The 17,454-nt window shown below is 35.0% G+C and overlaps 1 protein-coding gene across 8 annotated transcripts in view; it reads right to left on the bottom strand.

Annotated features, from left to right (window-relative positions):
* Positions 1–17,454, bottom strand: part of DMD (dystrophin) — a 1,046,004-nt gene that overhangs the window by 644,434 nt on the left and 384,116 nt on the right. For all 8 annotated transcript variants that reach the window (XM_077171917.1, XM_077171927.1, XM_077171925.1 and 5 more), the window contains 4 exons: positions 11,994–12,235; positions 10,088–10,268; positions 2,757–2,902; positions 1,588–1,800 (listed from right to left, as the gene is read on the bottom strand). In XM_077171917.1, coding sequence (XP_077028032.1) covers positions 1,588–1,800; positions 2,757–2,902; positions 10,088–10,268; positions 11,994–12,235 — 782 coding nt within the window. The remainder of the gene's footprint in view (positions 1–1,587; positions 1,801–2,756; positions 2,903–10,087; positions 10,269–11,993; positions 12,236–17,454) is intronic.

The following is a 17,454-nucleotide window of genomic DNA, read 5'->3' as shown; positions in this document are numbered from 1 at the left end:
AAATAAAACACATATTTGGCAAAAACTTTAGAAGTAAATTATAAAGCATTTTTTCATCAAACTGTTTTCATCACCAATGAAATACATATCAATATTACATGCTGAATGTAAAGTTGAATTAAAGCACAAAAAAGGATGCTAGAATAGAGATTGCATCCTAAAATGTATACAAATGTGCCTTAGTAACTATTATGAGTAACCAAAGGGAATATTTCCCTAATGTGACTGATATACTTTAAAAAACCCAGGCTATCATGGAAAATGAACTGAATTAATAAAATTAATCATACAAAAATTGTCAGTATACTCCAGAATGGCAATTACCAAAACACTGTTGAAATATCTACTGTGCATTCCATTATCCAACAGTAAAAATAGTTCAGAATCATATTTCATGATGAAACTTTAATACCTTTACAAGAATACTTTTAGTTCATTAATGTGGTAAAATATTTATCTGGTGGGATTTTCTTAAAAAGAAATTAGTCTCCTGCTACCAATGAAGATCAAATGTATGACTCACATTTTTAATCAGATTGTAAATGCATTTTGTTTATGAACACTGATTTCATCATATGCCACACTGATGCATTCCATAAATTACAGCAGCTAAAACAATAATCTGGATGAGAAGTCATTCAACAAGTTCAAAAGACAATAACTTTTATATTAGATGTGTACCAGAGGGCTTTCAGCAATAAATATAAAGGGTAAAATTTGTGTGCATCAACGGCTCACGCTGCTTTAAATGTTTTACATGAGCATGGTCATGAAAGCTCAGGACCTTTCTAAGACCAGTGGGAAAAGCTCTGAATTTGGAAAAGGGGTGGGGGTGAAGATGGGAGGGAAAGGGGAGAAAAAAGACAAAAGTTTGAATTTCTTAAGCAAAGTGCCCTGCTTTTTTAATGTGTTTTGGGAGTAGGGTAGCATCTGTGAGGAGAGGACAGGTGCTGTTCTGTGCTGAACATAGACAGTTCCAGCTTCCCTCTGTGGAATCACCACAGGACAGGGCTGATGCAGTGGTCAGCTAGAGATGCTCAGTGGCAATGTAGTTAAAAAAGGACAAAAATGTCAGACAGACAGAGGATGAGAGGAAAAAAGTGAGAAACAGCCCTGCAAAATGTGAGAAGCAGCTTTACAGACACCCAGGTGAGGTTCCAGTGCTGCCCTTCTAAATACCTGAAATACACTTCTGCTTTCTGGAAAGTGCTGACAAGATACTACTATATTACAGGTGACTTTAATTATGTAAGTGAATTCATTAAAGTCAATATGGTACAGCTACTGCAGATGCATGAATAAGTGCTTCAGCTACATTGAAAAAGAAGTAGAGGAACATTATTTCAAATTTTTAATTAAACTAGAACTTTTTGCTAACGAAACAACATAATTAGAAAGAACCACAAAATCAGAATTCAAAGTAAAATCTCCACTCATCAGAATCGTGCAGAAATTTAACCACATTTCTGGTCACGTTTTGATCTCTCACTTTGGTGTTAATTCCTGCAAGCACCTAAATGTGTTCTGCCTTGGTCCCACAGCAACAAGGCACCAGGCATAAGCAGAGGCAGAAAAAGCGTGATGCACCTGGAATCTCTGGAGTTTGGTCATGCGCTCCTCCAGCTTCTGGCACTGCTCCGCCAGCTGTGCCGAGAGCTTCTTCCAGCGGCCCAGGACCACGTCCAGCTCGGAGCGGTAGCTCTGGCTGACCTCTGCAGGGCCTTTCCTGGACAGCTCTTCCACAGTCGTGCTGAGATAGGTCAGCCCTTTCTGCTGCTCTTGCAGAGAACTTTGTAGAGCCTGTGAATAAGAAGCGAGTAGAATTCACGTGCCAGGCAATTCTCTTTGTTTCACAAACACGGGCAGCACACAGAGGTCACCTTTGCTAAAACATGCAATGGCATAATTCACTGAGCAATTTGGAATTGTTTTTCTCATACAATGTAGAAGGCTTTTTTAGTTGAACTGAGAATATATATATTATATACATATAATATATATATATATTATACTTGTTAATAGATGTGGTCTACATGCATTTCATTCATTTGAGATAGGAATTTGCAATGGCCCTGATAATGACACTTTCAAAAGAATCAGAGAAAAGAACCAGAACATGGAGAAAAAAATAAACTTAGATAACTGAATCTGTAATACAATGTTTTTTATAACTTCTTAAAACTTTTGTAATTCTCAGCCCAAATTTACTTAATATATTTTTTTCTATATTCTAAGTTTTATTTCTGAATAAGCATCAAACAATATGTTCATTAGCCATCTGAGAGTAGAAACTCAGTCAGACATTGAGATACAGGGAAGGTTTGTAGCCACTGGCAAAATTTGTTCCACATTTGTCTACTTGTAAATTTGACAGGAAACCTGTCAAAAGACTGTGCTGCATTTTGCAAATCAGAATCGTTTTCATGTCAGCACTCGAAAATGAAATTACTGAAATCTATGTTTTACTACCGGAACTATCATCAAAGGAATATTTTATATGCCATAGGGACAAACTAGGGCTTTTCCTTAACATTTTCAATATCTTATAAAATTGCTTTCAATGGTGAGCACCATTTTAAATTTCTTAACTTCAGGAACCACTATAAGCAAGCAACCACCATATCCTGAAGCCCTGGAAACCAAAATGAGAATTATTTACTCAAGATCCACAGGCTTCAGCAGATTCATGTACCAAACTAGAGTTCTATTCTAAACTTCTCATTTGAGACATTTTTGCTCGCAGCTTGATCACTCACCTTGAACTCCCTGAGTCTCTGCTCCATGGTTTCATATTCAGCAATTGCAACCTGAGGCATGGAGAGTTTAGTTTCTGACTGCTGCATCCACATAAGTATAGTGTTCATTGTCTCCTTGTAGTGTGCAGGAGGCAAACTGTCAGAAACTATATTCAATGGGGAAAAAAAAAAGGGAAGGAAATAAAAGAAGGAAGAAGGAAATAAAACAATTTTTTGCTTCACTATTCAGTTTGCTGACAGAAGACCCTTGGTAAAAGACCAAGCCTTATTGAAGTCTACAGCTCTTTTGCAAGACATTGCAACAGGCCCAGTGTCTATCAGAACTATAAAAATATATGTTTGAAAAACAAACATATTCCTTCTAATATTTGAGATATCTCTACCATTTTATGAGTTGTGTGCCATTTGACTGTGTTATTATAGGTCAGAAGACGACTTATATGCCCAACACAACTATTTTAAATACGTGTGTTCAGAGATCAACAGACAAATCATTGTACTTAACCTACAATATAATTTCAGAAATGTCTTAAGAACAAAGTTTATGTGTTCAATGTTTCTGTTCAAGCAAAATGTTCCATTTAAGGCATCTGTTAAAAGCTTAGAAAATTAATCTTCCTTCTACAATAAAGTTGAATTTTATTGAACTGTGCTTATTGTGTCAATATTACAGCTACTGCAAATAGACAACATCTGGCACACACATAAGCAACTCATTAGCAGAAACATTCCCTCTGCCATCAACAACAGTTGCCTCTATGCTCACTGAAAAATCTGTAGACAAATAGCACGGCTGGTTGGAACTGAAACATTTCCAACTTGTCCATAATAATGAAAAATATAAAAGCTAAAAAAAAGTTGCACCCATTTGTATCTCCTATATCCTCCTCAATATTCTCTGGTGTTTCAAAAAGAAATTTACAGAAAAATAATAAAGCTGTCCAAAAAGTAGTTTTGACAAAAAATACAGTTAAAATTTTTAAGTGAAAGCTTGCTTACATCATACAGCAGTGCTTGGCAGAATGTACCTCAGATTTTAATTTTTTAGTTGATCAACAGAATGCTACATGTAAAAAACCTTATATTTACAGTCAGATATCATAACTTCCTAAAATCAGGACAATCCCTCTTGTGAAGAATGCACATTGTATGGCAAAATTTTCTCATAAAAGACTTGCCTGATGTGATTTATTAAATCTGGGGATTTACAAAAGATAGAACTTGGTACCAGGAAAGACAAGAATTACTTCCCTTATGAGGTATTTTTGACTCACAGAAATCAATAGTAATATATTCTTGGAAATACAAATGCAAACATTTTCCATCTCATCCAGTAACATCTTAAACATTTTCTTTCCTTAGTGAAATTTATATTGTCTTTGGCTCATTTTATCCAAACTTCTACTTTACAATAGAGCATACATTTAAACTCTACACTCCAAACAAATGGAGATATAATTTGAGCAGCTCAGATATGTTAAAGAATTATACAACTCTTAACTGCAGTTTTATTTAGAAATATGAAATTGAGTTTAGTGTTGTGATATATGTTTGACTTCTGTCAATCATTTTTCCCTTTAAATGAAAAAAACATCTTAAGACTAATGTATAACTTCAAGCATTTAAGTAAAAGAACAGCTATTTTTGGTAGTACTGGAGTACCTCAGAACAGTTGAAAACTGCTATAGCAAACTCCACCAGATTGCATCAAACTCTAATCCTGTAACTTTGCCAATAATATTAAAAATTTTAAAACCATCCAAACATTGCAAGACATTTCATTCAATTGTAATGAGTTATGCTTCCTACTATTGGATGGACTAAATAAGAGTTCAATGGGCAGACAAATGTTGATTTAATCAAATTAGTGTCTTTGCAATTTGGTTATTAAATATTAATTTAAGAAAGCATTGTTAAATTGAGTGTAACCATCGTTTTCCCATTTCACGTTTCCAGATTACTACAAATTAGCAATAATGAAACACTTTTTGATTCTTTAAGACAGACAATGTGTCAGCATTTTCATCCACAAGGAAGCAGATTAACTTTTAGGATGGCACTGAAGAGCCTTTATTATTTTAGCAGCACATGATGGCAATGGTGAGAATTCAGTCAAGCTCCCACAGTGGGATTCACATTACCCAGTTATAACTGTCTAAATAATTTAACTCATTTATGGCCTCTCTGTGGGCAATATGAATCTCTAAATTCCCCATGGTAATAATATAAACCCACAGTCAAGACCTGTTTCTTTTTATCTTAAAATTTGCTTTGTGACACTAATATTTATGGACTAAAGTCCACACCGTAAGCAAATCTCATTAATATGGATTCTGCTGTATTATCAAAAAAAAAAAAAAAAGAATTGGCAATGAGAAAGATCTAGTATGTCCTCAATATGGGCCTAGTTTAGATATAGCAAAACTAGGTCCATGGCAGAACTGTAACAAAATATCACAGACAGAAATCACAAAAGTGTTATTGTGAAATATCAGAATACGGTTCCCATCCCAGAGGGGAAAAATGTGTTTGTATTAATCTATTGCACTTGTAGGGAATGCATTTTTGTGTGACTGACATGGTAAGCCTTGAGAACAGACAGGCAAATGCATTTGCACTTGCGTATTTCTTTTAGAGAAAGCCCATACGTGTGGAAACAAAATGTTCAAATAGCTAGTTAGGATTTATTTCTAATAAACAGAACTATCTAAATATGTGAAAACAGCTTTACAAGTAAGTAAAATACTTTGTTTGTTTTTCCTCACTGCTTCCTTGGTTTTTGTGACCAGATTTTTCAGTCAAAAATATTTTCCCAAGTCAGAAATGAAATGAGAATACAATTATCTCAACACTGATCAAATCCCAGTGGATAGGATGCAATGTGTTTCTCCTGCAGTCATTACAAATCCCACTGTTCATCACACCATTGTGAAAGACAATAAATATAATCTATGGGACCATTTTAGTAAAGACTTATTCCCTGAAATAAATTAACAAGATTGAACTTCATTTATTTCCAATAAAAATCTCTTCAGTAGTAAAGTCAGGCTGATGTTTTCACAAATTTGTTTTACTTATTTTATAATACAAATACTTGAACCAATTCATCAATAGGTCTTTATTAATAAAAGCTGTGATTTCCTTATCCTATATTTTTAACCAGAAAGTCTCATAAGGAATCTTGTGTAATACTTGATCAATGTTATGCAAGTGATTTAAGACCTCCAATTCTCTTTGTTGAAAAGCTCACGAAGGAAACAGAAAGGAATAAAAGAATCACAGTGTGGTTTGGGTTGGAAGGAAGCTTGAAGATCATCCAGTTCCAGCCCCCATCATGGGCAGGGACACCCACTGGATCAGGCTGCTCAATCCCATCCAACCTGGCTTTGAACACTTCCAGGGAAGCCCTTCTCCAGTTCTACAGGACTTTTTGTAACAGTAAATATATTTTAAAGACACAATTATTTTTCAGGTGGGTTTGTTTTTCATCCATAAAAATATTCATTTTTACCACTGAGGAAAAGGACAAAATCACCTACAGAGGAGAGGACATTATCTCATACACATTCATTTCACAGGCTGCTTTGTCCTTTTGATCTTGATTTACATAAAAAATAATTACTGGAGGAAATGGATGGGGTGAAAAAAAAAGAAAAGAAATTGCTTGCATCCTACTTATTAAAACAATAAATTCTCACACACATCTGAACTGTATCTTCAGCTTCAAAGACATATTTAAAGAAAGTTAAGCAAACTTTATCCCTCAAAATCAAAGAGCAATGAATATTTTTACTAATAAATCATAGTTCAGGTCTTAAAGAAAACTTTTAGTTATGAAGTTTTCAAGATACTTGCTTAAGATACTTGTTTAATTTTTTTCTTCCTCAAGTATAGAATGATTTGTGAAAGACTATTTTATGTATCATTACAATTTCACTGCCACTTATAACCCATTTCCAATGCACTTAAAGCATCAAAATAAGTTAGCAGTTCAAAGTTTTAACCAAAGCAGAATAATTGCAGACAAACTCTAAATGGTCATTATACCGTTACAGTCACTTTAGTTTATTATCTTATAAAATTCTGCCAAGTTTGAATTGCATGAGCACTATGTAATCCAACACTCTAAAATATTGTATTTATGGATTAGAGAGAATAATAATGTGCATATGAAATAATTTTAAACATGGCATGGGTAAATAAAAAGTCTAAAGAATCTTTACTAGATGCAGAAGGCAAAAGCTTTCTAAAGTACTTCCTGAAATAAACAGAAGAAACATCATTTGAATGTAGATGAATAATTTATCATTAATAATAGCAACAGCAATGATGACAATGATCACTTCACCTTTGGGAATTACTGATTCTGCAAAGGTAGAATCAGAAGTTGAAAGAAAAGTACAGTGCATAAATTTATGAAGCAGACAAAAATGGATATATATATGACTTTTTCTTTGTCACCTCCACCTTGATACTTTTAATTTTACCCGTGACAAAAGCCTTTTTTTTTAGTTACTTGCTAAAAATCCAATTTCCCTCAGCAGAACATGTATCTCAGTGAGAACATGCATCTCCATCAAGGCCACAACTGGGTAGCAGCTCAATGCAGCGAGACTGAAAAGCAGAAGCACCTTAATGGAATTCAGTTCAGTCACAGAAGCAGAGGAGTGCTGGAATGAATCAGCTGCCACCCAGGAGGGAGTTGGAACCGGGGAATATTCACTTACCTGACACTGACTGTCAGCTCTCCCTGGGCTCAGGGGAATGGGAGGCTGACCATGCTGCTCCCTAGAAATCTCTCTGATGTAGCAGAAGTTAATTTCAACACAAGTAAATATAAAGTACAAAACCTCCTTTTTCACCAGGGTATTACAAAATCTAAGAACTTCCTTGGGAAATCAGGTTATTCATACTAGAATCATTGCCAGCATTGTCTATTTCACTCCCTTCTGTAGATTACTGAACTGTTTTAAGCTCAGTCTGACCTTTAATTTTTCTATATAGCAATATTCTAGACCTTACTCTAAATGTGTTTGGGGAGAAAAGAGAGCTGGATTGCTGCATACATCACATTCAAAGTGTATATGGATATACAGACATTCTGTAAAATGCAAAAATGGGTTGCATTTCTTAATATTTTATGAGATTGTAGCTCTTTCCTAACCAGCACCACAAAATAATAAAAAACCCAATCAAATAGGTTTCAGAATTTAAATTAGGCTTTATAACTGGAAATGCTAGTCAAATAATGGAGAAAAACATGTAAGAAAATCTGAGTTAGTCTTTAGTATTATTTTATTGACAAATCTGCAGCAGAGAGAAACTACTAAGCACTCCTGAATGTTTAAAAAAAAAAAAAAAAACCAAAACAAAACTAAGCTGCCATCACATTCAAAAACCGCAATCAAAACCTAACCAAACAAAAAATATTTGAGGGTGACAATTCCCAAAATTAGAGAAAACTGTTTATGAGGGAAAATTTCTCTTGAAAAACAGAATGGCTAAATACCCTCGTTCATTAGAAAAGATAAAGAATTAATGGAAGATTAACAAAAATAAATCTTTTTAAACACATGTAGGTTTTATTCACAGGAGAGAAAGAAAAAAGGATCAAATATTATAACTGATCTGCAATACATCATTCAGTCCTCAGGAGACCTTTCCATCTGTAGGAAATAATTAAAATAATTTATGTAAATAAAAGATGGAAAGTTCTAAGGTACTCTAAGGAAATTTCAATGTTTTCTATTAAAATAAGGGCAGAATAAAGACACAGGATATGGCCCATCTGTACAACACAAGAAAAGTAGTAACTGTCCAGGGCTCCATGCAATATTGAGTAAATACTTCTGTTCTCCTGCACTACAGGAGACTCTCCCCAGCCTGGTCAGAGTTTCCACCTCAGGACAGCTGTTCCAGCCAGGGCACTGGAGGAGCAGATTGCAGCCCAGGCTGGGGAAGGAATTCCCAGGAAGAACTTCACTAAAGCCCATGACATTACAGGTCAGGCACTGAACAATATTTACCTTACTGGACCAATCCACTGGTTAACTCATGGCCTCTCACCACAGTAAAATTTGGTGTGGCAAACCAAACAATTATGGAAGTTTAGACAGAGGAGAAATCATAAAGAAGCCAGCATTCATGCTATGCTTCTGTTGGAAGAATGGCAACTGATTTCAGCATATAAAATCAGTTTTTTACATCTTGCCTATTTTTCATCCTGAATTTAGAGTAATGAAGAAACTTTATACTCCTTAATGTTAAATTTCTACAATTCATTCTTTCATCACTTGCTATGAGACACTTGTATTTTATTTCTTCAGTTCTCCCATGCATCATCACCTCTTCAGTTTGCCTATCTGGACATATGTAAAATAACTACAACAGTGCAGTAATCTAGTATTGAAAAAAACAATATCCAAGACTCTGTGAAAGAATTTAGGAGGAATATTAGAAAAATCCACTAGAAGGAGCTAGCACTATGTCAAATTTCAAATCACTACAATAATTTAGAGATATTAGTGGTTGAAGAGGCAAATAATATCTTTGTTGTTGGAAAAAATTAAATTTGTATTCTTTTTTGTGTGATACTTTATTAATTTCATAAGCTAATACAGAAAGTATACAGTAATTACTGATATGCTACCTATCATTAATTAGGAATAGTTAACTTTCTATTTTGGTATAACACTTTGTCCCTTTTGAAAAATTCATTTTACTAAAAATATCACAAATAATGTTATAACTGGCAGTCATGTGTTCTGTCTTGCAAATAAGAAAGAGCTGGCCACATGATGAAAAACTAGATTTGCTAAGGTGGCTACTCTCTTTGATAAGATTTATGGAGTTAAATTTCCATTCTGTAAAAATCTAGAGCAGATTCACTCTTGTAATTAAGGAGTGAATCTGCTCTAGATTTCTACAGAATGGAAATTTCCATTCTGTAAATCTCCTGTTTTTGCTCTCTACTGACTGACAGAGATGGACTGCCTTGTCTTATAATCCAGATAAACAAAGACAGTTTTGTGGTACCAAAAAATATCACTGAATCTGTCCATAAACACACTAACAAGAGGAAGTCTGATGGCAGAACTACATTGAGTGGAAGCTTTGCTTCTGAATAGTGCACCTTCCCTTGATTTCTTAATAAAAAATATGGAATGAACTGATAATTTTTGAAAGACTAATTCAATTGCAAAAAGAGAGCACCTGCATTGCACTACTGGTTTAGCATCACAAAAGCAAATACAAAACTGGGAAAGCAAAATATAAACACCTATTCTATGTGTGCTAGTCAGGCAAATTGACTTCTTGTCAAGAACACTTACTGGTCTGTAGCTGCTTTTCTCTGGCATGCATGTCAGCAAATATTTGTTTGAAATGGCTGGTAAAAGCAGCAAGGTCAGCATCCAGAAATACTGGTGCTTGTTCTTTCTCTTTGAGTGCTTGACTTTGAGCCTTTAGCCGTTCAATCTGAGGCTGCAGGGTTGACATTCGAATTATTTCATCCTGCAAGTGCAAAGAAAAAAAAAAATCAAGATATGCTACACAAGAAATGAAACCACTAATGCCATGAAGTCACCACTGTTTCAGTGCACATTACAAAACTGTTTTGCTTCCAAACACATCAGTTACAATACACATCTATTCAGCATTTTAAACCTTTCCTCACAAATCAATACCTCTACTCCCAATAAAATTGTTGATTGAAATCACTGCTTAAAGCCACCTTAAAGTCACTTTCACATGACATTTTGCTCAAAGAAAATAAGAAGGATTGCACATTAAATTTTCAATCCTAAGGAACATCTTTTTCATGTGAAGATGGGAAGAAAAAAACACCACATGTACCATAATCCTGGACCCATGTATGTTATATAATGTACAGACTAAAATGAAGTGGAAAAGGAGCAATGAAGATGCCCAGAGATTTCTAGCAGCCTCACAGTAACACATTAGAGGCTGAGGTTAAGATTAGGATAGCACAGAGCAGCTGGAAGGGACTTCCAGGGAGCATCTGTTCCAATGGCCTGACTGCTTCAGGGCTGACAAGTTAAAGCACATTGATAAGGACATTTTCCAAATGGCTCCTACAGACTGACACCCACCACCTCTCCAGGAAGCCTTTTTGTTACACTCTTCAAACACCCTCCCAGCTCCAGTCTAAACCTCCCCTGGCACAGCTTTGAACCATTTCCATGCATCCTGTGCCTGGATACCAGGGAGAAGAGATCAGCACCTCTCTCTTCACTGCCCTTCTCAGGAAACTGTAGAGAGCAATGGGGTTGTGCTATTATACCTTGTATACACTGTGACACATGCAACTACAGAATATAAAAGAAATTAGCAAAGTAAGCCAAATGTACATTTCATAGTAGAGATATTCAAAGAAAAGTTTTCTGCACAAGAAGAGAGATCTCTGTAGGCACAATGCCATTTTGGAAATATCTGAAAATTGAAGTAATAGCATAAATCTCAATTTGGGTTTCAATATTTTCTGATTGAGAGCTTCTGGAGTCAGAGATTTTTAAAAGTCAAACTTCTACAAGTATATCATGCAATTTATAATGCAATACTACACTTCAATATATTGCTGTTAATCAGTATTTGCTTGTAAGGTCTCCACCCACAGAGCTGTCGACAGTAAGAGAGAGAATTTCTATGATGGTACAGTGCACAAATAAAAACAATTAGGGAGAATTATAAGTGAATTGGTGTGACAGTTTTCTGTAGACTCCTGTGATTCTCTCATATTGTGACAGAAAAATATTCCTCCAGTTGGCTACACAACCCACACTGAATCAGAACACAGGGTGCATAAGAAGTAAAGTGGTCTGCAATGGCAGAATTTTGGACTTGAAGACAATGTCCAGGCACAGATCCTTAACAGAGGTGATAAGCAATATTTTCTTAATGAGGAACCAAAAGCACAGATTTTTACATTAAAATGAAATGTGAAAAAGGCTTTAGGCACACAGCTCCCTCTAAGTGTCTAAGTATCCTAATAATAAAATATTTGGGGCATATTTTTAAAGACCCATATCCTGGGTTCTACTGCCTCTTTATTTCTTTACCAGTCTTCCCTTTCCTTGAACAAATATTTTCAATAATTACTTTGTAAGTCCAAGGAGTCCATTTACCATTTTTGTAGTGAAACATTGTAGGTCATAATTTGTCCCACTGTTGGAACACCTATGAAGCACAATATCATAAAAAACTTGAACAATCTCTAACCTTGCATCTTTCTAACTGAGCTTTTACTGTAGCAGGATCTGTTGCTGGTGTGGGCTGTGCTCTCAGCCAGTTTTCTGCAGCAATTGCTGTCTGCTCCAGTTGCTGCAGCTGGGAGTAGAAGTCAATGATGTTATTTTGGTACTCCAGCCATGCCAGTCTTTCACTCAGCAACTGACAGAACTCAATCCAGCGGCTCTTCAGCTGCTCTGAGGCTTGTCTAATGTTGTCAGGATTCAGACCCTCTAGAAAAACAAGAGAAGATGCTTAAAGATAAACAAGTTACAAAGAAAAGGAAAAAAAAAAGTAGGATAATTTAACAATTCAGTTTCACTATTTGAGAGCTCATAAATCCTGTTAATGATTTATCACCAAATAACAGTTCTGAATCTACAGATGTTACACATTAGTGGGGAAAGCATATCAAAAATATTTAAAGTTGCTGTCTGGGTACTTTTGTTGCTATGGGAATGAATTATAAACTACATTAAAGTACAAGAATGGGAATAAAGCAAAAAGTAGAGATACAATACATAAAGCTAATTAAAACTGCTGTAAGAAATAACCAAAGGCCTGACAGCTGGATTTCGAAAACTATGCCTGGACTGAAATTAGATTTTAATGTACAAGACTGTTGCTGGCTTTTTTTCTGTAAAAAGACTGATTACAATTAATAGGAACTATACTCCACAGTTATTTAGAGGTTTCTGGTAATCCAACACATATATTTTGCATTATACATTATTTTAGATATATCATAAACACTGAGGAATAAACAAAGTACCAGATCAAATCTCCATCTAGGCCAGTCCTGAGTGTCCAATAATGACCATAAGGAGACAGGAAGAAGACAGCCAAGAAACCATAGGTGATGCTTCTGTAGGGTTATTTTCAAAGTGATTGGTTTCTCTGATGTAGTTTGCCTATTCCTGTCTGTTGTTCAATAATCATGCTTATTATAGAGTTCATAAAATAAAACTGACTTTAGTTATTGAAGACAAGGTAATTGTTTAGAACCATCAAAAGGAAAAAGGAATTTTCTTCACTTTCTGTGAAGAAAGTAAAGCAATACATATGAAAGATAAGAAAATGTGTCTTAACATAATTCATAATCACTGTAACTTGAACTCAGAATGACTTCAAAATAATATTAACCTAATCATCTCATTTATTTTTCAGTGGAAGTTTAAATGTAATCCCTAACATTTTTTAAATTGTAATGACATGTAATGATACAGATGGCAATAAGGCCAACGCTGATTTCAAAACGAGTAAAATTCTCAAATCACTGAGCAATGTCATATGATTAAGAACACTTTTAATAACATCATCACATAGTCATACAATAGCCAACCAGTTAAACAGAAGATATGTTTTAATCAAAATAATAAAAATTACTTTTCTTTAAAGCAAGTTTAAAAGTAAATGAGACAAAGCCTCCTGTGCTCCACTTCTGCAATCTTTGATACACTACTGAATACGGGTTTTCTTGTTTGCAATCTGCACTCCAAATCTACAGGAAAATTTCTTTATCAGGATTAAAAAATAGTAAAGTTCACGGCAATTTTGGAAGGTAGTGCATAGGAAATAGAGTCCTAATTACAGCTAATTGCTGTAGTAAAAAGTAATAAAAACTACTGGAATTTTTTATAATGAAATATTCTAAGGAATTGCTATAGTGCATACTATATGGTAAACTACACTAAATGATAATTGGGGATCATGTCTGTTGTGGAGCATCATAGTGCTCTGGCAAATCCTGTTCTGGATCCAGCTCAGGGCTATTTCACTCAGAGTTGCTTGGAAACAACCACTTGGAAACAGACTGTGCAGTAACCTGATAGCAGCTCTCTGAATATGCTTTTGCTCTGGGATGGTGCCCCAGCCAAACAAATTGTACAGCATTTCAAAAAGCAAAACTACTGGAAAAATAGAAAGCCCAGTACTACTGGGAGATAATGGGTGGTGGTTGGAGCAGCTCCACATCCACACTATACTCAAAAAAACTGAAGAGCGCATTTTAAGGACTGATCAAGGATATAAAATGAACTTTGAAGTGTGAACTGCTTTAAAAGGATTTTGACACATCTTAATAAAATCCAAAAGTGATCTTGTCTTCTGTGAGTGTGTGTGTGCATCTGGGGATGTGGTAGCACAACTACATTTTCTAGAAGTTTAATGTTTAAGGAGCATGTGAAGAGGCAGAATAAACCTGAACGGCACAGCACATCAGGGTAACAACAATCACAGACCAGGAGACACACAGATACTGACTCTTAACAACAGCAAGAACAAGCATATGTATAGACAATAAGACTTTAACTACACTGTATTTTAACAATTGTTTCTGTTGTGAGCTGGGTATAAAAATGCTGTAAATTCAGAACAGAGAGCAGATTATCTTGCCATTGTGTTCATTATTATCTCTGAACCTGGAAGACATTGCTTGTGAGTTTGGCAGAATAGATATAAAAAGATCACTTTATTTATTCCTCCTTTCCTTTCTTTTCAGCTGCCAGTCTCCCAAGTGCCCTTAGGCGAGATTATGATTACCAGAAGTGCAGTCATGGATTCTCCACATATAATAATACTTTTCACTGCAATGTTTTCTTCTAGGATTCAGAGAGGACTGTATTTCAGATGAAAATCTAGATTCACTAGATCCTCTTTTGTTATTTTTCTCACAGGTCCCTCTTCACATGACATTTAAAAATGTAAAAATAGCCTCTATTATTCAATTCTCTTTAATTATTTTATTTAACATCTAACCTTTGAGTCTAAATGTGAATCCATAAATACATAGAGAAAGAAATGCTTTTACTCTTCATGTTCCTGAAATGGACAGTACAAAACTGGTTTATGCAGAGTCATGCTTGGTAAAATATTGCAGAGGTGCACCTTCATTAGGCAGAATATCCTACTGCAAGGAAGATAAAATCTCCATAACATATCTTTTTAAAATTCTTATTTCTCAGTCCATTCAGGTAATCAAAATTGTCCATCAGATGCTAGCACATCATTTCCAGCAGGATGTAATATAATGGCTGTTACTTGCACTTGAGATCATTTGGGCAAGTCTGACCCATTGGGGAAAATCAAGAATTTCACAGAATCGTGGAATCATTAGGGTTGGAAGGAAATTACCCAGTCCAACCCCCATGCCAAGGCAGGGTCACCCAGAGCAGATGGCACAGGAATGTGTCCAGGTGGGTTTGGAATGTCTCCAGAGAGGGAGACTTCATGACTTCCCTGGGCAGCACAGGGTTCCAGTGCTCTGCCACCCCCAAAGAAAAGAAATTCTTCCTCTAACTGAAGTGAAACTTTCTGAATTTTAATTTATTACTGCTTAATAATGTACATCATTCCTTGTCCTATTAGAAACTTTCTTCTGTGATAACTACTGATTTCTGGACTAACTGAAGCACCTTTACCAAGGCACACCAAAAGTGCACAAACAGGCAAAGAAACAATATAAACCCCATTTTCTGGTAAAACATTATTTTATGAATAGTAGTTGGTTCATAATCTTTTCATGTTTCACATTCTAAAACCTTCTGGTATAATCATTGTATAAATATACTGTACCCAGAGGAAACAGATCATTATCTGAAGTGCATCCATTAATTTTATTACCTTGTATACTGCACATAATAAATTGTGCCTGAATATTTTTAATTGTGTAGCACCTTACATGCAAGTGCTTTGGAATTGCCACTTAATATGAAATATATCTTGTTAAGTGCATCTGTCATTTGCACAGTTCTGTGATAGAATAATGTAATATTATTTGGTTTCTGTAGCTCTCGACTCTTGTGTAACTTACAAGATAATGTATTTCCTCCACAGAATTGTGGCATTTTGAAATTACATGTTTTATTGCAACAAATTGATTTGTGTTCACTTTAATGCTTCCTGTCAAAATTCTCTGATTATTCATTTTGATGTCCTGTTTATTTTCCTCTAAACTATTATAATAGCCAAGTGTCCATTCCAACTGCTAAACTACTTTACTTACGCATCAACAGATTTTTTATTCTCTTTTATAATATGATTTAGTAAAGAAAAAACAAACAGATTTTTTTTTTCCTAGAAACACTGGTAAACAGAATATATGTTTTCACTGATTTCAATCATCAGTCTTTGAAAGCATGAGGAAGGAGAGGCAGAGCACAGCCCATGAGGGTGGTTGGGTAAAGAAGAATCCGCCAAAAAGCACCAATGATTTCCCTTGTGATGGGAAAAGCCCTTCAAATAGCAATGTCCAGGCCCCCTCCTACAAACACAGGAACAGCTGTGCTGTGGGAGAGGGCAGATCTTTCCAGGGCAAAAAGACTTCTGCTGACAGTGGCTGACAATATTTACATAGGTCTAGAAGAGGGTCCTGTGTAAATATGTTTGCTAAGAGTATTTCCCTCTGCTAAGGAACAAATAAATTAAACCCTAAATAAACCAATCCAATTCTCTCCAGAGTCCTGGTTTTTTTAACTTATTCTCTCTCCTACCTATCACAGAAAAAAACAAAAAAAGGCAAGAAAAGAAATACAAATGATTCAACAATGGAGTTCACCAGTATTCTGAACTTGCTCTTATAATTCACCAGAGGTCTCATCTTTTTATGCTCTTTGTCTGTTACATTCAGAATCTTGTTTATGAGCAAACAGAAAGAATAATTTAAGTATTAAGTAAAGCCAGCATATTCAATGCCAGCATAATTTGAATCTTAAGGAATCTAATCATTATTAGTCCAGATCTAATTGACACAGAATAAGTTAAAATTAACAACACAATTAAAAATGCCATCACTTGACTTCTGAACTGATCTATGCCTTAAATCTGTTTGCCTTCTGTGGTCTTTTAATTACAGATTATACTGCAAATGCATTGCAATCATCAATTCAATCACTGACTCATATCCCTAAAGAATAACAAGAGGAGCATCATCATTTTTGATCTGTAAATTGTGGTAGTTAGGAAAGGTTTTTCATTGAAATAACATAGTAAATCTTCCCTCCACTAGATGTTAAACTGCAGATCTCCCACAAATCCATACAGGCACACTTATTAATTCCAGTTCCTTCCCGTTTTATGGAAAAGAGTTCCACCACTGGAACAGGAAGGTATGAAGGAATAGTTAGGCTGCTCCAAAAATGTTATTTTTGAGATTCATCACATCTTTCTTCTTATTCTAGTGAATACAACAACCAAAAAATAAAAAAAATAATTTACACAAGACACAAACTCTATAGAAACTTAGTTGAATTACTGTGGAAAATATAAAGCTGAGTAGCTCTACTACAGTTTGAAATGAAGTTTTAAAGGTAATATTTTTACTTAACTTTTAGTTCAGTTTCAGTTGGACTAAATTGCAACCATTAACTGCAATTAGATCATAATGATTGGAAGAAAAGGCAAATAGAGAGTATGTTGTACACAAAAGTACAATGGTTTTACAATGCCAGTTAAC

This window comes from Agelaius phoeniceus, chromosome 2 (assembly GCF_051311805.1).
Source record: "Agelaius phoeniceus isolate bAgePho1 chromosome 2, bAgePho1.hap1, whole genome shotgun sequence".
Classification (NCBI taxonomy): Eukaryota; Metazoa; Chordata; class Aves; order Passeriformes; family Icteridae; genus Agelaius; species Agelaius phoeniceus.
This window is presented reverse-complemented; position numbering and strand designations above follow the sequence as displayed.